Source organism: Daldinia childiae (genome assembly GCF_008694065.1).
Source record: "Daldinia childiae strain JS-1345 chromosome Unknown Scaffold3, whole genome shotgun sequence".
In the NCBI taxonomy this organism is placed as follows: Eukaryota; Fungi; Ascomycota; class Sordariomycetes; order Xylariales; family Hypoxylaceae; genus Daldinia; species Daldinia childiae.
In genome coordinates, this window is record NW_022984644.1 from 2,549,709 (window position 1) to 2,571,481 (window position 21,773).

General features: G+C 47.8%; 4 protein-coding genes across 4 annotated transcripts; 2 read left to right on the forward strand and 2 right to left on the reverse strand.

The window, feature by feature from the left end:
• Positions 1–2,893: 2,893 nt before the first annotated feature.
• GL218_03410 (Negative regulator of sexual conjugation and meiosis) lies at positions 2,894–4,458 on the forward strand (the record flags this gene model as incomplete). Its single annotated transcript, XM_033579970.1, has 2 exons — positions 2,894–3,581; positions 3,647–4,458. 2 exons carry the CDS (start codon positions 2,894–2,896, stop codon positions 4,456–4,458), a joined length of 1,500 nt encoding a protein of 499 aa, XP_033436073.1.
• A 7,741-nt stretch (positions 4,459–12,199) lies between these two features.
• On the reverse strand, positions 12,200–12,817 carry GL218_03411 (uncharacterized protein; the record flags this gene model as incomplete). The annotated part of the gene is made up of 1 exon (XM_033579971.1): positions 12,200–12,817. One exon carries the CDS (start codon positions 12,815–12,817, stop codon positions 12,200–12,202), a length of 618 nt encoding a protein of 205 aa, XP_033436074.1.
• Positions 12,818–17,207: 4,390 nt separating this feature from the next.
• Positions 17,208–18,231, forward strand: GL218_03412 (Citrate lyase subunit beta; the record flags this gene model as incomplete). Its single annotated transcript, XM_033579972.1, has 2 exons — positions 17,208–17,253; positions 17,318–18,231. 2 exons carry the CDS (start codon positions 17,208–17,210, stop codon positions 18,229–18,231), a joined length of 960 nt encoding a protein of 319 aa, XP_033436071.1.
• A 1,475-nt stretch (positions 18,232–19,706) lies between these two features.
• On the reverse strand, positions 19,707–20,772 carry GL218_03413 (uncharacterized protein; the record flags this gene model as incomplete). The annotated part of the gene is made up of 4 exons (XM_033579973.1): positions 19,707–19,727; positions 19,808–20,148; positions 20,205–20,265; positions 20,314–20,772. 4 exons carry the CDS (start codon positions 20,770–20,772, stop codon positions 19,707–19,709), a joined length of 882 nt encoding a protein of 293 aa, XP_033436072.1.
• Positions 20,773–21,773: the final 1,001 nt, after the last annotated feature.

Below are 21,773 nucleotides of genomic sequence, written 5' to 3' on the forward strand. Positions count from 1 at the left end.
TAAAATAGATACTAATGTCGATTGCGTACATACTATTCTAGCATATATTGACATCCCATTTCTTGTAGGCTGCTGGCTTATTTGAGATCTGAGCACATAAGCAGTCAGGACTGTATCTCGTTCGTGGATTGGTTCAGATGCCCTGGACCGGACAGCCTCACTTCTCGGCAAGACATCAGAAGGCGCCGGCCAATCTCGTCGAATCAATCCTTCATCCCTTTGCCGTATTACGAGGCTACTGCATGCGGTCGCCCACGCCCGCACCAAAGAGATTATTTAATACCACCCACACTGTTCGGAGATAATCCCTCACTTCAAGGCCACAACCTGCAGCCTCGAAAAACCTGGGGCTCCATCAGATTCATTACCGTCCACACCCACCTGCTGCTCTTGGCCAATCATCGCCACCGACGGCTAGGGAGGTCTCGTCTGTAGACCCTCGGGATGCAACGAGAAGTCTGAGCGCCATTGGACACTTTCTTGCATTTGCTGCAATGCCACCGCTGCCATTCTACGAATCCGGTATCGTTACCGCCACTAGTAAATTTTCTGCAGCTCCCTAAGATTCAGTCGGTTAGTTAGTCGTCAATTCAGAGAGCGCCCGGAGGGCGAAATGGCAAAGCGCCCATCTACTCTAGTGAGTAGCCCGTAGCACCAGTAGTACCGCATCGTCAACGGCCGAAGTCCTTCCATTAAAAAAAAAGAGAATCTAAAATGAGGTAAAAATAAAAATATGCTCAGTTTAGGTACTCCCGCAATATTGAGCGCGCGGGTACAAGCGGCCCCAGCGAACGTCCCTAATGCATCGCCTTTGCCGCTTGACTAGCAAAATGGCTTAGACGTCAGCTCATTTCCAGCAAACGGCATATTTGTGGCGGCAAAATCAGATCCAGACGGCCAGAGACACAGCAAACAGCTGCTATTATGCAATGAGATATACCAGGTACTTACCATACCATACCAAACCATACCAAACCGCTGTGCTGTACCTACCTAGTATACGGACATGCCGCGCAATTAGGTAGTCCGAGAAATACCTAGACAAGAAAATACGTACGAACAGCAACAGCAATACTAGGCCGTACATGTAGATATCCTGCGTTTTCACTCTGCGAGAAGACGAAAAGGAAAAAGAAAGGTTAGTCTGCAAATCCAGATAATTAATGCATACGGGATACACTATTACCAGTGTCAGTCCATGTGGGCAGATTATCGGATTGTTCTTTCACAGACCAACATACATACATAGTCCAAGGTGCGACATAAACAGAGACACCGATCTTGCTCAGTGGCTTGCCATTGGCCAATGTAGCATTAATCAGATGGGACACGAAGCAGTATTTGCAACAGAAGGATTACTGGGCAAATTCCTATTCAAAATGCTGGTCTCAGATACTGCCATAGCCGGGTGACCTTTATGCATTCTCTTTATGAGTCTTAGTAGCAACACAGTTGTGCGGAAGAGCAAAAGCATTACGGGTCTCTATTCTCTGAGAATGTTCCCGAGTCACAACACTGGCCTTGGCTTGGACAACGGTTACAACCGTCTACTATGTATTAGGTACTACAAATATGCACGAGGCGGGAAAAGAGGGAAAGAAAGTTTGCCTTAAGCAGTTTTTTACAAGCAAAGATCCATTTATCAGCAGGTTTGCTCGAGGCGAGCTTCATTTGAAAAGGAAAGAAGAAAAAAACGATGCAATCTTGTTAGATGTCTCCATCTACTCTTCAAAGTTTGACGAGAAGAAGTCTTTCTTGTTAGCCAAATCAAGGATCTTGCCAACCGCCCGGCGTCCCAATGGCAAAAGAGCAAGAAAAGTCATGCGAGTCACGGGTCGCCGATTTATGACGATTTGCCCGGCCAGTGAGAGAACGGGTGTGTGAACTAACGAGATGAAAAAGAGGTGGAGAGTCAGCAGCCTGTACCAGTATTTTCAGTCTCTATCAACAAGATCACACGCACGCCCCCCTTCTCTTCGGCTCGGTCTCTAACTAGCTCGACTGGGATCTTGGGCGTGGTATTAGACATTGGATATGGCTCTATTAGGGTAGCAGTGGCCCACCTTAGGCCGTTGAGTGGACCATTTATTTTCGTGTGTCAGACCATCCTTGTCTTCGTATATTACGACGAGCCACGAAGATCTTGGTCCTTGTTCGGGCTGGGTTATCCATCCCTCCTAGTGGAGCGCCCTAGAAGCACTGGTCCCATTCTTGACACCTCCCCTTGCTCCCCTTCTCCTGTGAGCTCCACTCTCGCCAGGCCGCCTTCACAGCTACGCTAGCGCGTCAAATTCAAGAATAGCGCATGCGTGGGAAGTGGCACCAGTAGGTCAGACATGGATGTGAGCTGGCTATTGATCACTGTGGATTGAAGAGTCAAGCAGAAGGTGGCCAGGGCTTTTCTGCTTGAGCCACTCCAAACACGCAAAAGACCCAGGCCCCTGATGCCCGCTATCTCAATATCTACATCAACCTCCCAGTCTGCACCTTGCTTCAACCTCACATCGTTCACTACCTCCGTTCATTGCAAAAGCTACTCGCCCTTCTACCTCACGACTACCCCTTCGAACTCAGATTCGTCGCCATAATATCCATCGCCATCAACGCTCCCTTATTTTATACTACTGGCCGTCGACATCCGGCCCCTACACGGCGACTTCTATACTAATCCATGGCCCGTTAACTCGACGCCATCTACATACGACCCAGGAACATAAATTAGCTACAGCCCAAGGACTTTCCGTGGATTTTCTCCCAGGACATTTGCCTTTTGGTTTGAGGACGTTGTTCCAGTAGAGAAGGCCGTTTTCTCTTGATTCCTTTCCTTATCTCTGTTGCCTTTTAAGATCCAGTCCCGGTTTTACCAGGAAAGGACCATAATCTGTCGCATACCATGCATAATGTGGCAGCGTACGGGTATCCCACGCCTCCGGCATCCCCCTCCTACGACAACACCAAGTGTGCTTTTCAACAACCACCACTAGCTGTGCCTCCTGTTTGCCAACCTCGATACACTCCAGCTGCCCCGGAAGATAGACTAGGAAAGTTCCTTGGAGAAAGCCTGCAGTTGATAGGAATTATTGGAACCGGTGCCTATGGCGTGGTCTACCTGGCGGTCGACGTCAAGACTGGAGTCCGATATGCAGTGAAGACGCTCAGCAAATTCAACGCAGACGGATCACCTCTGGATCGACGGCAAATTGCCTTTCAGCACCGGGAACTACGCTTACACTATATGGCCTCGGCGCATCCTAACGTTGTTTCCATGCACAAAATTGTTGACGACCCGGATTGCATATATGTTATCCTGGAGTATTGCCCTGAAGGTGACCTTTTCCTCAATATCACAGAGAGAGGACAATATGTGGGTAAGGATGCATTGGTCAAAAGCGTATTCCTGCAGATCCTGGACGCCGTTGAGCATTGCCATAACCTGGGGATCTACCACCGCGACTTAAAACCCGAGAATATCTTAGTTTCGAACCGGGGAGACACGGTAAAGTTGGCAGACTTCGGCTTGGCGACCTCATCAGACCGGTCCGAAGATTACGGATGTGGTTCGACTTTCTATATGTCACCAGGTAAAGACTCGTCGGGAACCTTTTGCTTTAGGGATATACTAACTAGTTCGTTTTCTCTTACGCAGAATGTCTGGACCCATCATCCCGAAGGCCATTTTATTACTGCGCCCCAAATGATGTCTGGAGCCTTGGTGTTATCCTAGTAAACTTGACCTGTGGTCGTAATCCGTGGAAGCAAGCCTCCTTTGAAGATTCCACATATCGTGCCTACACCAGGAGTCAGGATTTCCTACGGACTATTTTGCCATTGTCGGATGACCTCAACAATATACTAGGGCGGATATTTACCCGCAACCCAGACCACAGAATTACGTTACCAGAACTCCGGAACAGCATCCTCGCCTGTTCCAGATTTACGATTTCACCTAATGCGCCTGCCCCCCAGGCAGCGCTCCCAACACCGCCCACTTCACCCGGGCCCATCGAATACGTTGACTGCGAAGAAGCCATTGTCGAAGACTTGAGCTACGATTCGCCACCATCACCCTCCGCTTCGGATTCCGATACGGAGTCCATATGTTCATCCGACGATGGATCTCTTACCTCGAGTGTTTCGACTATCGACGACATAGACGACGACGACTTCGTTATCACGGAGGATGAGATCCCTCCTAACCAGGAGCCTCAGTTGTATGATTCAGAAGAATCAAAAGTTATGTTTCCACAGGAGTTTGTCCCGCAATACTCAGGCCCTATTGAGCCCTGCCAGCCTTGCGCAGTTCAAGTTCCAGGAGTGCAGGCTAGCTGTGCACCAACCAAGTTTGCCTTCCCATATTTTTGGGAAGTGGTGAATAGGTACACACAACCTGCACCCATACATTCCATTCCTTTCCATCCACAAGTTCCTCTTTTTTCCAACTTCCAAGGCTGCTATTAAGCTGCATTGATTATGTGTAGCTGCCCTGTTGCCTTGGATGCATTTTATCCCAAGGTCATGTTGGCTTGTATTACCGGATACCTGGACATAGGCCGTTAGGAATATTATACCATGGATAGCCTAGCCACGGATCCGGACCACCAAGACCTAAGGATTAAGCTTCGACAAAACCAGTTCACCTTGAATATTACGTTTATAATACACATTCTATTGGAGCCGTGGGAATATATCCGGAAATCCATACCCAAAAATGGAGCTTAAAAAAAGTTGTGTTCAGACACGGCGCATTTTGGGAGCATATTTTTTTATGCCCTTCGAACCTGTACTTACCTCAACATCATGTTTTTTCTTTGTTTATTCAGCGTGGAGTTAGTGGGATGATTTGAGAGATGAGGATCAATCCATAAGACCAAGGACCAAAGGGAGCCATTATCTTATTTACAATCCGGGACTGATACGGGAAAGCATCATTACACGGCGCAAAACATACAACTGGAGATGTTTGAAGCTAGGAGGCTATTTCTGCACAAACTTGTTATTTTCTAATATGTCGTTACTGCACGGGTTGCATTCAAAGGGGGGATGTCGATACTTTCGCTTGGATGATACCAACGTTTTTCTTTATTGTTATTGGATACACAAAGGCTTTATGGATCTTGAATATCGAGAGCCATTGGGAAAAAGTTTATCGAGACCAGTCACGGATGGATATGAAGCTGGATTTTGAATAGACCAGACGGGGGCCAATAACCCACCACATACCGCGCCTAACAACATCTGTTGGCGCAGAATTATACGTTCTACCTATGGGACACCGATCAGATACGGTGATCCTCTTGGGATCCTTTGGAGACAAAAATACGTCTATAGGTTCTCAACAAACCAATACAATGTTTTTGCGAGCAGTCGCAATAACCATCAAAATATGGCTAGCTTTTTTATAACTTGCGCACAAGTGACAGTGCTTCGTGATTGTTGTCCCTCAGGCATTATGAGAAGTCTCACTAAACTATTCGCTATTAAGGACCCTAGACTAACCATGTCATTGATGTCCAAGGGTCATCATATTCCTAGATAACTTTACTACTTATTACTGGTGAAATTCATTCTCACCTCAGCCCCATCCGAAACCCTTTTCTTAGAACAGCACGACAGCACGACAGCAAACCACCGAAAAACATCAACAACACGATTGATGATGATCATGAGAATATTGACATCTGCATCGTGAGTGACGGCTTCACGTTCGTTACGCTGATTGGGCGAAAGCTGCCGACGCCACTCGCCTTACTTTTGCCAGGGCAGGGCTTGCGAGTGTGCATCGACTTGCAGATTGCTCTGCTCTCATAATCACATTTATGCCGTCGATGCAACGCAAGCCTGCAAGCCTGCATTAGCCTTCTTTGGGTTCTACGGTCGTTTTCCCTAAGGTTGCGGAGCCAAGAGAAAAAAAAAAAACAGAGGAAGAGGTGTTCTCTCGAATCTCCTTCTCCGTTTCTTTCTCATTCCCCCCCGTTTTCCCCATTTTCCTACGGCGCCCCGACCGCCCTTCCTCTCATTTTCCCTCTGGCGCTTTTGTTATTTCGCTTCCCGCCTCGCCTCGTCTCGTCTCGCCTTCTAACCGGCCCCGTCCGCTATGAACCTACCTAAACTTACCTACCAGGTTAGGGCCCAGCCTTACGAAATTTGCTAATTTGACGAAAGCGATTAAACCCGTCGGACTTGTCGACTAGCCTTGGGCTTGGCGACTAAAACATCAGACCTAATAAATAACTTTTATTTTATTTTATTGTATTGTATTTTTATTACCTTAGGTACTGTTGTCGCTAATGTTGTTGTAAGCTGGCTAACCGCACTCGAGGGTTGCTTGGATCGGTACCTGGTCCCTCTCTCTCTCTCTCTCTGCCTGTCTCTTTTTCCCCTCTCTCCCTTTACTAACAGCCCATTCTATCATCTCATCTGCTGGGCTGCTACGTACTATGCACGATGGGAAATGGGATAGCATGGGATGGGCTGTGGACTTATGGTACGGCTCCCCGTTTTTAGGCGCAAAAAGAGCCAGGCGCAGATCCTTGGTACTTGGAAAATTGTCACGATATGGGGCAGTCCAGTCCAGTCCAGTCTCATCATCACGCTACATACATACATACATACATAACATACATGTCTAGGTACCTACATTACATTATGGTACCCAGCCAATCCATCTCGGCTACTACACGGTTGGTTAAATGAAAGGGTAAGAATAATAAGAAGAAGAAGAAGAAAAGAAGTAGTAGCAGGGAGAAAAAAAAAACAGGAGCCCAGCCTTATTTGCCGTTGGACGCAGTGTTGCGCGTAAGTGTCAAAAGACGTGCAGTAGCTCGGGGCGCTGCGCTGCGCGACGCTTTCTCTTTCTCTTGTCTTCCATACATACTTGGATGATAAGTGGTGGAGAGAATGAGAATCTTGTTTACCTAGGTAGGTAGGTAGGTTAGGTAGGTAACGTAGAGGGTAGAGGGAAGAGGAAATATTGCGCCCTCTTCCGTAACATTGTAAAAGGTCATGATTTTCCTATGTTGCAGTGCATCTTCTCTTCTATACTCGACTCTGCCTAGCGCGCTCCCGGTGTGTTGGTGTGTGGGAAGGGAGTGGAAGTGCCTATGCAGCCCTTTTCTTTTCTTTTCTCTTATTCTTCTTTCTCATTTTCCTTGATTTCTCTCGCATTTTCCCTTTCGTCTCCCCTACCGTCTCGCCTTGAGCGAATCAGCATCAACGGGGTCCATGTCCCTAGTCCGAAATGCGTATGCAAGTCGATGGTTTGGGTATGGTGATGGGTCGGCTTCCCTTACTTCTACCTGGTGATTGGACCGATAGCCTGGGTTCACTGGCACATGGCGGTGAAAGGTCTTTGCTCCTCTCTCTGCCCTCTCTCTCTCTCTCATGTCTTCGTGCTTTGCGCTTGTGTCTCCCCCCCCCCGTCTTCCGCGTCCCAGATTCGATTCCTCGAGAACCCCTCCAAGGCTTCATCGCGACTGAGACCCACACATTTCTACCGTCCTCTCATCGAGAGGGCTGTGAGGGGTGATATTGGAAAGAGGTTTGATGAGATATGGGCGGAGATTGGATCGAAAGGTTCAAAAGCCTGCTTACGATCACTGTCACTGTGCCGCCTGCTTCCGAGTGGAGAGGCACAATCATTTCGTACAGACAATACTACATACACATGCTCACATATGCCAATGCTGATGCTGATGCTATTGCTATTGCTAATACTAACGAAAGACTCGATATTATGGAGTACATATAGAACGTACATACAGAACATACATTCGCAGAGGTCCTTAGGTTCGCATGGCGCAGGCACCAAAGGCGCTCTGCATAGTACTTGTCATGTTTATTTGCCAGGACATAGGCCAGACGCAACATATCATTGGTCAACTTTCTATTATGTACCCATATTGGGACGTCGTCTCGACCGCTACGTGTGAATGTGCTCCGTAACGCGTGCCTGACTAGGTAAGTAGGCTCAGGTAGACATCGTACGTATGTATGTAGAAGGTAATGGAGCCGGCGAGAACAAGAACCAGGACCCGAAAAATAATGCGCAAAAGCAAATCGGAGCGACGTTGCCGGTCCTGATCTCTACCCAGGTCGGTAGTCTCGCGGTTCGATGTTCGATGAGGGCATCGCCAACCCAAAAAGGTGGCTCGCAGCCTCCACACCGCAACCCGCTGTCAATATCTGGGTACCCGTAAGGTTTTACATATGTAGCTGGCTTTGACCCGAGGCTGGAACGAGCAGCAAGAGAAGTTAGGTAGTTCTAGTGTACATACATACGCCCACATGTGTGGGGGAGGAGGGGACATGCGCACGTAGTGACGTGGTCCCGTTCGATAAAGGGGGAATATTCTACTCATGATATTGGGGCGGTGCAAATCAAATCGCTCGATCTATGATCTCCCGGTCGTGATACCCATTGGACTGTTCATCTCCACAAAGAACAGTACGGTACAAGGGGAAAAAAAAAATCCACAGTCTACGTAGTCTTCGAGTCGTGGCACCTGATCCTGTTCAACTGCGTGTCATCTCGATGTCTCCTACGCTGGGGGGAACTACGGTACGCTAAAATAAGGACTGTCATTAGGGCTGTCCATGCGTTTTTGGGCCTCATCTTGCTACCTATGTATGTATGTATGTATGTAGGGAAAACATGGCTAGGGTTAGGGAACAAATCCTTTGGAAGCACGATTTATCGGAACGGGGACTATCTTCGAAATCGACCCTCATCAGGCGCCTGAAATCTCTTGTGATGCTATTGTGTCTTTGTCTTGGGAGAACACTCGACCTCCACACGTCCCAAAGTAGGCTATCATTCCCCACTGACAAGTCCTGATCTGGTCAAATACGTTCCTAGACAAGTAGTTAAGCGGCTCAGTCAACAGCAAGGGGCCTAATAATGATTGCGTGTCTCTTTAACCCAAGGTGCGGTGACTAGGTTATTTACATGACGCTTCAATAGAACTTTCTTAATGCCGTCCGGATTGTTGTGCATGCGTCCCCTCTAACCTAAGCGAAATCATGAGAGGCAATTCTATCAAGTCTTATTGGACCTTTCGATAAGTTCCCATGTAGAACTTGTAGTAAGCAGGGAATGTTAGGGTGTTCCACGGCATCCGCCTATGGTTGTAATATTTGTCTCAGCATTATTCATGCGTCTAGGCGATGGTGTCGTCGTGCCTTACAGGCTACGGCAATGAATAAGCGAACGACACGGCGGGAAAGGGTTGTCTTTCCCCCATCTTACAGCGCAGCGGACGCTAGGCTGGGTGCTGGGTTATGTTTCCGCTCCCCATGCCGATGCGGAGGCGGTGGAGTTGGGTAGCGGAGCCGGCGACACGGTCAAGATCATCGTGTCTTGATATTATTAGCGTGGCAACGTATAGTACAAGTCTTATAACCAGGCCGGGGAACTCTCCACGCCAATGGTCGCTTTTGTTTTTGGGAACACGAAGGCCATTGCGGCTCCGTGTGGGCTGGACATTGTTTCGGCATATTTCATCCAATCCGTATCTCATTTCACGAGCTATTTGACACATGGGCCTAGATCGCCATTCTGTTTTCGTGTCAGGCAGCGTTGAATTCGAGAAAGTAACAATCCTTCTCTCTCCCCCTGAAGGCGTTGGTCACGCGCCGAAGTGGAATTCTTATGGGTGAGACCGAGATGCACAACTGTGTGTCGGGTCGAAGCTCTGGACTTTCTCTGCCAACCATCTGGACTAAGGGATCAGTGGGATGGGTAAGACAGCTTTGCCGTTCATAGATTACCATATACTACCATCTCAGCCTGGTGGTTACATACGCGTGTCCTTCGTTGGGGCATCCCGAAACCTATCATGGTGTGTAGTACGCGCTGAGGCTGAGTGTCTTACAGTAGTCTTATCCGGTAAACTTCATGTATTGAAACTCATTGGTCCCAGCTATCAATCGCCCGAGGCTGCTGTAGAGCCACGTATGTAATAATCCTATGTCCCTTAAGGGTCATCAGTTGCCATCCGCCTAGCCATCCGCCCCTATCATCGTGACATCCGGACATAGCCCTGCGTCTGTTCGCCCGTTTAACTTTCCATACTTACGCGGTATTCCCTCAATATGTGAGACCAATATATGTCTTTGATGACGGGAGACACAACAACGTGACATACTATATTTGCTTATTCTTGTCTTGCTCTTCGCCCTTCGCCCTTCGGCTAAGACCCTACAATCAACGTGGCCCACTCAGGGTTCATCCATGTCTGGAACCGGAAAGATGGAGAACCCGGTATCATGAAGCAGGAGAGCAGTCTTGTTCATCACGTGAAAGACATGTGGATAGGAGGGCGTGAGTTGCCTTACGCTATCGACAGTAGGATTGACGATCGTGACAACAATATGGTTTAGAGTCCCATCTTTGCAGCATGCTCGATATCGATGTGCCGCTTCAGGCAACACAAATCGCGGAGTCTATTTTGGTTCCTGCGCGAACCGGTTCGCAAACAAGTCAGGCTCGGCTCCATAATCACTGGGTCCCTCGGGGGGTGCCGGTATATGTAGCCACACTTCGACTAACAGCTCATTTGCTATGTGGGTTGGTAAAATAGTGTCTACTATCGGGCACTTCTTAATCGCATCTAGATTTGGCCTGAAGCTAAGACACTTAGCTCTCACGAGCCTCAAGCGGAATTCTCGGTGACCGTTTTCATCCCGTCATTCTCACACATCATCTCCGCGGGACTTCCCCCTAGCTTACTAACTATATCTTGTCCGTCAAGATGCCATGTGTACTGGTTCCAATTATTAATACGTTCCGGTCAGCGATTTATTGGAGACAGGCAAACAGGAGGCGCTGACACAAAATGAGAGTTTGCTATTAGAGTTGTCAAGTGACAACTCAAAAGCCTTAAAGTTTACCCCGTGGGCCTTCTTGTTAGTTGGCTTCGATACATACTATTACTGTGAGCGGTGAGTTTCGTGTTCGGAACGGTCTCGGATACTGTGGGTTCTGGTAATTCACAGTTGAGCTCACCGTAGTTATTACGCTACAGCTGTAGCTAGCTAGCATCACTCTAATGTCACTAGTGAAGGGGTACAGCATATGAATGAATGAATGAACTGGGCGAGTTATCAAGTGTTAGGCCAGCCTGTGTTAGGCTCGAGTCCCAGTGACCTATGCTGTACGGCAGTTATCTTGTTGTTAGTCCATTCTAGCGCCGTACCTCGTACGTGGATGTTTAATAACCTCTTAATACTATACATATTTACTGGAGACGTTACTTGGTTATTTGTCAGAACCATGATCTAGTTGTTTCTGGCGCTTCCGCTCGTAATTAGCTTAGGGTTGGGCAGAACATCTGGAAGAAATCTAACCATCGATGTATCAACCGTGGCCTCACTTTCCGCACTACTACAACCCAGTAAGATTAACTGACTCGCGCCGTCGTAAAACCGGCGGGAATGCTGCCGTCCCCTTATCCGAATAACGGATCGCTCGGTTCCCACTAATACGGTAGCAGACCCGCCGAGGCGCGGAACTATGCCTAGAGTCACGATTTGTGGCGGGCTTTAACTGGGCTGGTCTTACAAAGTCAGCTAACAGCGGAATACTACGAACACCAGTAAGGGCGTGTATTAGCTTTGCTGAAAGCTCACCGAACCTCGACCGAAAGAGAGCCGGTTTGAGGTGTATGTTCCACATTGCATACACGAAGCTTCTAACAGCCCTACGATCTTAGTATGAGACCATGACTCAAGATAGACTACTATAATGGGGCTATATCGAAGTGGGCATCAACAGAGCCTATCCTGCTACCGGCATTTCATAACTACCTAGCTTATTACGCAAGCACTCTGAGATTCGCGGTCACAAGTGGTTCTAGAACCCAGCACCAACAAGAAGAGCAGCGTATGTAAATAAGGGGCGGGGGGGTGTTGAAGTATCAACAGATCTATAATAGAATAAGATAAAAATAATAATAATAAAAACTACTAAACTATTGGTAACGATCTAAGTGGATCTGAGAGCGTCAGAAGGAAAATTAGCAACCCGGATATCGCCAGCGCCCCTAGATCCCTTCGCTCGGTCTTTCTTTTTCGCGTTCGACGTTCTCTTTCGTACAAGGAAAAACTCCTCCTCCACCAACACCCCGCCCCTTATTCAGTACCTAATATAGTAAGGAGTCCCCCACTCTCCGGCGTTGCTAGCGGTCGACTGCTGCGCCTCCGTCTAGTCGCTGACCTCGATGGGGCCGCCCGGGACTACGGGGTCGGGGGTGACCGGACCACCGGGGAAGCCCGGTAGAGGGAAGAAAGGGCCGCCGGGAACGTAGTCGTTGTCGACGACGCTTCGCTTGCCGGGTACGAAGGTAGTCGTGGTGCCGTCGGGAGACTGGATGATCTTAATGCCGTACTTGGTCAGGAGCTCGTCCTTGATAGAGGCAATGCGCTTGGCAACAGGCTTGGGTGGGTTTGTGCCGAAGTTGTGGATTAAAGCCTCATACTCGAGCTCTAGAGCCTTGATGTGTGCCTTAACAGGGTCAGAGCTGCCGTCGCCGATTCCGATCGTGTCCTGTCGCTTCTTCTTGTCGGAAGGGTCAAGACCGCCGGTGATAGGTGGGAGGATTATGACGGTGTCCTGGCGTTTCTTAGTCGACGGCTCTAGGCCTCCGGTAATGGGAGGTAGGAGAGTAAAGGTCGGCGGCGGCGGGCTGCCAGGTCCTGGGAGCCAGCCGTTCGGGTCGGGGACGACGAAATCCCTCTGCTCCGTGGTCTTCGACGGCTCGGAGATTGGGGCTGCGGAGGCCAAAGCCGCGAGGGCTAGGGCAGTAATGCCAACACGGTACATGGCGAACTGCTTTTCTTAGCGAAGATTAAGGTATTAATCTCAGCTGATATGCTGTGATGTATGTATATCTAGATGATTAAATATTTAATGTCGTTGCGATGTTGCTGTCGTTTGTTTGATATTCTCAAAACATGCCCTGATCGTCGCCGTCGTCACCCACATTTATACAAAGGCCTCCCAGGCAATTCGTCATAACCCCCCTCCTCCGCGAAAGATAAGAAGAGTCTAGTCATTCCCTGGAAACAAGGTTAAGTTCATTTATTGTTAATATCGATATATTGGAGCTACGGCGCGGCTGGGCCTTAGATAACACAATATACCCGGGGTGAAGGGGATTTTAACCGGGTCGAGTCCTTCTACCTAACGAACCACCCACGAACCACGTATGGGAAGACATTTTCATGACGCTTTTTAAATCTGCCTTTGCCGCTCATCCGCTTATCTCGCTGAGAGCCGTAAATCATGGGAAAAGGGCGAATTGTGGTCATATCTCTTTCGGCTCGGGCGTAGGCTGATGTCGCCAGAAAGGAGATATCATCGCGGAATATGCGCTAGACTTGGGCTTTCAAAAAAGCATTCGAATGTTCAAATGAGCCGGGACCTGAGACGATGACGCTCATCGATGGCTCGAGATTCTCTATTTTTGGAAATGACAACTTCTAGAACTCGTCCTGGTTGAGTGTTTAGACTCTTTCGCTTATGTGAAGTTATCCATCAAGCAATATAACCAACGGCTCCGACCCAAGCTACTGTGTTATGCAGTAGCATAGCAGGTGGATTCGAGATAGTCGTCGCTATGTAGGGGAACATCGTCGAAGTGTCACGATATGTTTAGCATCATGCAGGGGACTAGCAAGATTGACAGGACCGAGAATCTGGAAACATCTGGACAAGTCCTCGAGCCGGGGATTGAAGGAAAACTTTACTGTACTCCGGAAGCAGAATCGGGAGACTGGCCGTTCGAGGCTGGTCTGATAGGGAATATTCAAGGTTACTTGGGCCTAATGGTCGAGGGTCACGCCATTAGATCAATGGTTGGTATAAGACTTCGTCGCCGCATTGGGGTTGGGAGATGGTAGCTCGTCCCGAGAACTCTACTTCGGGAAAATACGATATGCCAGAAATAGATCCAGCGTGACATCGTCTATTTCCAGGGTCCAACCCTTTTTTTGGAGAACCGATTTTTGAAGCTTTTCACCAAAGCTTGTAAAAGCCCATTCGCAATTTCAAACGAAATACCACTTGTCAAGTGACGCAACTCTTAGGATAGGTAGTATATTGCTGACATGCGGGGAGCCGCAATCCGTCTGCGAATGCAGTACGACATGGTGAGACTAGGATCGCTGTATAGCACCGTACGTAAATAGCACGGAGACCGCCAACAAGTAGGCAAGCGGCCGCCCATCGAACGATATAGATCAGATCTAGAGCACCGGTATCCAATCGCCGTTTGATCTCCCTCGTGGCTTTCGACAGTCTAGAGTGAAATCGTCGTAAGCTTGACATCAGGTTCGGTGATCCGGGTATGCCCACCTGTCTCTCGATGGTAGAGTGAATGGCCGACTAAGAATCTAGATCGCGTCGCATTCCATCCGGCTGGGGACGGAGCTCAGATGGATTCCTCCTTTCGGAGCGTCTTAGGACTTGTGTGGCATTGGACGGTTCCAGCTCACTACGGACGTCTACTGGAGCACCCCGGCGAATGCTTACATAGAAAAAACGCCGACTTGAGGCCTAGCGAGTAGCACCGAGCGCCGCAATAGGTTGCTTACACATGCCTCGAACCCCCCCTCCAAGCTTCGAGCCATCACGTCACTGGTACCAAACCAGATCTTGCGAGTTAGTAATGAATTCATCCGCTATCCTACCTTGGCTTCGGCTACCCAAGCCCTGTCAACCCGTGCTTGCGAGCTGCAGTATAGCACACTACCACGAGCTATTGATAGCGTCAGCATCTCCATAGATTAAGGTAGTTATCCAACTCGAACTGTTCTTTCTTTCCCATGGCCGTGGGAAAGGGGAGTAGAAGAGCTAGATTCAAGTCTGTTCTAAATATGGACGACAAGGGTCTATTGTCGTAGGGTCTACCAGTTGTTTTCATTTTCAGACGGGCCCAGAACTAAACCTAATGCTTTTATTATTTCTTAGGTCGTGATGAAAATAGCGGATGATTAAATTGTGAGGTGTAGCTGGATTTCTTTTAAAATAGTTAACGCATATCTATATATCTCGTTGTAATAAGCCTAGACTATAATATTCAAGTTTGAACATCTTTAGTAGCCATATATTTCTTTTCTAGTCTAGGGTATCTCATGGTAGTCTTGCTTATTCTAGCTCTTGTAGTATCTCCTATTCTTCGGGAGGTCCTTGAGTAACTAGTAAAAGCAGTACGAACAGTTTCATGCTTTAAGTTTGGATTGGTACTAGAAACCAAGCATAAACGAACATTCATGAGTTAAGCTCGTCATTACCGGCGGATTTCATCGTTAGATCCTTGAGTAAGGTTGGATCGTTACCTTGTAATTAATATCATTTTCATCGTATTCTCTCTATCTACCTGTGTAGGTTAACTTTGATACCTACTACTTTTTGAAAAGCTAAGCTAGCAAGGAATGCCTCTGCTCGGATAAAGGGGTATGCCGGTGCACGCAGACCATAGAGGAGCGAATAGAGCCTCGCCATGGGACATTTATCTGCCGGCTCTCTATTACTACTACTATTACGATGATAAGCAAGCTGTGACGGTTATATATTGTGACCTTGGCGATCACTCCGAGAGAAAGGCCATAGTGAGCCTTTCACTAGGTGTATAGTGTATTTTTCGGCCTAGTCTCAAGGAAGAATATCTTGTATCCATCTTGTATGTCCCGGCAGGACCCCTATAGAGCACCGAACGAGAAAGCCCTAGTACCTGAAACTTTATCACAGGCAGCCACCCCGGGGCAGGGACTGAATCGGCCGGTTCCGCAAGACTTTTCAGGACCACTACCTTGCCATTACTTTGATTAGGTTTTCTACAAATTTTATCATGAGCCGAGCGAATCTTGTTCGAATTGCGTATCGAGCCTCCCATAAACTCTTCCATTTGTATTTTTGTTCATACACTCGGTCCATGGGTAATGAGATAGTGGCTTGAGTAGCACCGTGTCTTGCATCCGACTTGTCATAGGTAACCAAGCGCGGATGAGTATCGACGTTACTCGTAAGCGGGGATATATTATCGCCACCGGTAGATATCAGCTCTAGTATTTATGGTAGAATCGTGGTGTTACCTTGTTTCCCTTTAGATTTGGTCTCGAAAATGGCACTTTCGATGAAGGTGTTGTGACGCATCCTGTCAAGTAAGGGGTCTTGGCATTTAGTTTCTGATCGAAATCGTCTAAGGGAGAACCCATTAGAACGCCTTCAAGAAATCTGCTGCCGTTGGTCCGAATATAGGCGGAAGTGACGCGTCTGTTTCTAGACACATATGTTCTGGTTTTGGAATAGTGCCTAACTCTATACATGTAGCGGCCCTACTCGAGTCTCCGTTGAAGCGGCAGATGGCCAAATCCATGCTCTCGACGAGGGAGCATCGCGTTTAAAGTCGAGAGATGCCTTACACCGCACGTAGTGATATATTTTTGTCTTTGTCAGGATATCATGAGATTCCATTGCTAGGTTCCTAGGTTCTGCATCAGAATATGCCTTGTGCCTGCTAGGAGTATCTTTACTCACTTCACTACACCGTTAATTTTAAGGGCCAATGGAGCATCGAAGCCGTTAGCATGCCATAGGGGTCTAGAAGCCACTTTTGGGGGGTTCCTCACAGTAGTAAAGTTTCGAATAGCTTGAAGCGGCCGCTCAATACCGTCCACAATGAGCTTGATGGGACAGAAGAGGAAGGTGACAGTAGGAGTTCAGGGGCATACGAGGCCCAGAAAGCCATGATAAAGGTCTCTAGGCACGTGAAATATTGACTTTAAAATAGAGCTCTTTGACAGGATATAGGTAGTCATTTTTATCCCTATATTTGTTGCTGTCGTTTAATTCTCCTAGTCAATCCAATATAGGAGACCTGTCAAAGAATGAACACAAATGACACACTAAATCAATACTAGGTATTCCATAAAATAGATCAATACCAATTCGCCTGAGTTCATCTATTAGAAATGATAGTTTCTTAATCAACTATATATTTTATTGTCGCACAATAGAAACCTCAAGTTGTTTGATATAAGACGTGCCCCTATTATTTACACCTATATGGCCCGTGCACTACCCTGGGTCCCCGCCAAAAAAAAAAAGTTTGTAGGAACTGAAATAGTTCTGCTAATAAGACCATGACGTCGCACCTAGTTACTACAACAATTTCCTAGGTAGGCCAAGGGAGCTTCCAAGTCTACGAACCATGGTCTCCAGTTCGACCTCCGCTCTTCGCCGGGCTTTGCTCTACGGTAAGAAATATATACCCGCCTACCTGATATCCAAGTCTTCTCCCGTCTCTAACCGATAGCACAGTCCCAGCGTCCTCAACACGAATGCTAACCAAATCCCTCGGTCTCACCTGCGACACCATCATCTACGACCTCGAGGACTCGGTGACGCCCGACGCAAAGACCGAAGCTCGCGATGCCCTCAACCAGCACTTATCTCGATTATCTGCGCTACCGCCCTCCGTCTCCGAGATCGCCATCCGCGTCAACCGCGCCGGATCTTCCTTTCTAGAGAAAGACCTCAAGCTTGCCGCGTCGATCCCTCTCGTTGACACCGTCGTCGTGCCCAAAGTCAACACCATCGGGGACTTGAGGGCTGTCTCCCACGTGTTGAAGAACTTCGAGAACAAAAGCTACAAAGAGATACGCAATAAGCCCATAAGGGTTATAGCCATGATCGAGTCGGCACGCGCTATAATGAACATCTCGTCGATTATTAGAGGCCCGCGCCTCAACGGCCTAATGTTTGCGGCTGAGGACTTTGCCCTCGACTTGTCGCTCACGCGGACGCCGGATTTGACCGAGTTCTTATATGCGCGGTCTGCCATGGTGACAGCCGCCCGCGTTGAGAACATCCCTAGTGTAATAGATTTGGTATGCACATCATATCAAGGGAAGGAGGGGCTAACGCGGCTAGAGGAAGAATGCCGGGGCGGAAAGGCCATGGGATTCAATGGCAAGCAGTGCATTCATCCTTCGCAGGTCGAGACGGTGCAGCGACTCTTCTCTCCCTCCAAGAAGGAGGTTGAGTGGGCTGTCAGGATCACCGTAGCGAACAAGAAAGCCGCGGCTGAGAAAAGAGGGGCTTGGACCCTGGATGGTAAAATGATTGATGCCCCTGTTTTCGGTAGGGCGGTAGAAATAGTTGAAAAGGCGCGAAAATGTGGCATGGATGTTGATGGACTACGAGAAAAATGGAAAGATCAAGAGCCTGAATAGACCACCTATGAATATTAAACCTTGAAAAAAGATGTGAGTACACATTGCGATATGGTACTAATATATTGGCGTATAGTATTTATCAGAATCGAGAGAACTGATTTGGACGCCAGAAGCTTGACATTTCAAAACTCTCATCCTCAAATTCTTCCAACGGTTGTGTGATACCAGGCAACATCCTAGGAGTACCAATCCTGTGCTGGGTATACGGCGCCGCAATATCTAAACCCTCTTCGCATAGCTCAGTTGTCCTCGGCCTTCTTAGATCAAAATAATCAGGATCGAAATTAGAAGGTAAGTTGAGAGGTGTCTCCTTTTCCGTATTGTAAACCATGGGCTGCTCGTGGGATAGTCCCGTATCGAGCGAAGATGGGTCTAACGCTTTCTCCTCTAATCCTAGAATATCATTACTGTGGGGAGGGAGTTGCCACTGTGACTCGTTCTCTATTCTGGCGATAAATTCGGCCATAGTCTCAAGTTCTTGTGATACCGCAAAGTCTCCCTGGTACGAGCCTCTACTTAACCTCCCTTCATCTTCATTGGCATAAGTAGGCGGAGTTGCGTTTGATTGTAACAAGGTGACCTCTCCTAATATGGGGGCTGACGGCCCCCTTTGAGGTATCCAGGGAACGCTATTAGAAGTTAACAGGGTATGTCCATTATTGGCGACCGACTCATACAGCAAAGCCTGGCTACAACTCTCGAGGGATTCCTGGGAGTCTTGTATATCTTTGTCGTGATCTATTACATGAGTGATGTGTGAAAATTCTAAATTAGCTGGAGTCGCATTCTGACTTGGTGTACTAAATTCTACGTCGGCGCGGGGTACAGTAATGGAGGCGTTTCTACTATACGGCATAGACGGGGGAGGCATTGCATCCCTGGAAGCTACAGATGCTTCATCGCTTGCCTGCTGTTTCCGTCTCTCTAGGTTTTGGTCTATACGGATAGCCGCCGTCTCGGGGATTTGGTGGATAATGTCAGGCTTGCTATCTAAGCTACGCGGAATCTCAACAGGTTGCCTTGAACTACCCCCCTCGATAGGAGCTAGACGAACTTCTCTAACAATTTGCTCACGGTTAACATCATTGGATATATGCGGGATGTGCAAATTTGCCTCTCCTTGAGACTTAGACGCATGACGGTCTTCTGTTATTTGGATGGCTTCTGCTGACTCTAAGAATTTATAAGGATCTTCAGTCATTATAGCTTGATCTCGATATTTAACCTTGCGAGATCTATTAGAACCTTGATGAGTATTGTGATGAGCGTCCTCCGATTCAATGTGGCGAACGTCATATGGTTCCGTCTCGATCGTCTTTCTTACTGTACTCGGCCCAGTTGAATGATCGTCGTATGAAGACATTCTAGTATTACCGTATACTCCTGTCGTTATTGGATTTACTCTCATTGGTTCTGATATAGTTGTTCGAATCGAACCTGACACATTTGGGCTGGAATGATTGTCCCTTTCATTAATACGCGGCGAGTGGCGACTACTGGACCATGTTAAATATGTCGTGTCTCTGCCTGCGTCGTTTTCATCTAGGATTGATCCAGGGGAATCCGGTCTGACGGGATTGACGGTCTCATCCTGAGCTCGGAATGTGCGGTTATGCTTAGCATATCCATGATGGCTCGGAGGCGACGACCCAGGAGGTTTTCTACCACGGATAGGCGTGAGTTGTTCAAAGCGATGCCTCGCTTCCCGGTATTTTCTACTGGTATCCGGCTTATGAGGTCTTAATCCAGGAGTACCTCTATCGGCTTTGTGTGATAGGAAAAAGGTCGATACTTCTTCCATTTCTCGGTCTTCTCGACGTTTCTCCCTCAGGCGGGACTTAGATGATACTTTTGGTTGAACGTGTCTATTCTGGCGCTTTAGGAACTGCATGTCAGAGAAGGTTAAATCAGATACTGTTTGCTATTAGGTTCTATCAAATAAATTATTATTTTTTGGAGCGTATCCTTACTTGGTTGTTTTTTCGATGCCCTTCCATTGTCAAATAGACCAGGCTTTAAATGTGGTTGGACCTAAGCGTAATTTAGACCAATATCACTTACATGCGACGGAGTTCTTACCGTGATGCGGTCATTGAGGACAGCATTGGAAGTGAAGTTATTCATTACGTTTTTGCTAGATGCCATGGACTTTCTCTTTTCGACCTTCTTGCGCTTTTTACTCCGGCGATTGCTATGGTCTACGGCGCTTCCCTCTTCGGGATTTCGGTTTCTTTTCTTCGTTTCATACTTGTCTTCCCTGGTCTTTCTCCTGGGCCTTTTCTCGAAGTTCGGCCGTTCATCCGCACGAGAAGTGGTCGACGAAGCATCGAGATGCACCAAATCCGCGTCTCTTGGGGCTCTGGCAGTTAGAGTGTCCACATGACCCCCTTGAGCGGAGCCAGGGGTATAGCTAGGAGGCTTCGTAGTATTCTCAAAGCCACTGATAAACGAACTATCACTAGGGACCGCCCGCCTTCGCGTAGACTTTCTCGCATCCTTTGGACCCGAAGTCTCCAACGGAGAGTCTAATTGGTGCATATAATGACTAGGAAAGTCGTGACGAGGACTCCATCTCGGATCTACACGCCTAGGGCGTTTATTGTATGGGGACGTCGCATCAAGTGGTCTATACGGGGAGCTATTGTCTAGGATTTCTTTTCGATATCCTTGTGACGTACTGGGCCAGGGGTGAGGATCTGGCCTCGCCGTCTGTTCTAGCCAGTCTTCAACAATGTCATAGCGTGGCTGCGGCTGCGACGCGCTATTCGACCCTACTAGAATCGAGTTGTCCTTGTGGGGTTGGCGTGGCCGTTTCAGACGTGATCTATTATTGGGCATTTCGTACGAGTTGTTTCCGTCAACGCGGCCGATTATAGCGACAGCGATGATGTGAAGAATGACTCCGAATAGCTTATCTCAAAGTGTGAGTTGAAACAGCAAAAGGCTCCTGAGACGAAGCAAAGACATTACGTCAAAATGGTAGGTCTACATATTGTAAGCCTAGGATATATCCGTAGTGTGGTAGATCATATTCTAAGCCATGGTTAAAGCAACTTTAGACGAGACGAGATGCGTGGGGATTAGGTTGTATTGTCGGCACGACGGTTGGAATATCCCAGGGCTACGGAACCTAAGACTTAGCTCAAGTTCAAGTTTATGCAAGTAATATTATCTATAAATTACTAAGCGCATACCTTGTCTAGGTACTTACATAAGTAAGGCGAGGCATGTGCATATTATACATTATACATATCAGTAAGAAGGAGCTACTTCTTCACGTGGGGTTTGAGGTTATTACCTCCTGGATTTTCACTCCTAGTGTAAGTCGTGTAGGCATTACCAGTATGTACTTTTCATGCATGTATCAACTAACCCCATGTAGGTACACGTGCGTACCTAATTAAATCCAACGATGTACATACATTGAGGGATATATTGAAGTATGTAAAAGATTGGTAGAGACATGTATTAGCTATGCGAGTGTGGATGGAGATGCATACATGTGGGTAGCTTGATACTCCGTCGGAACCGAGACCCAG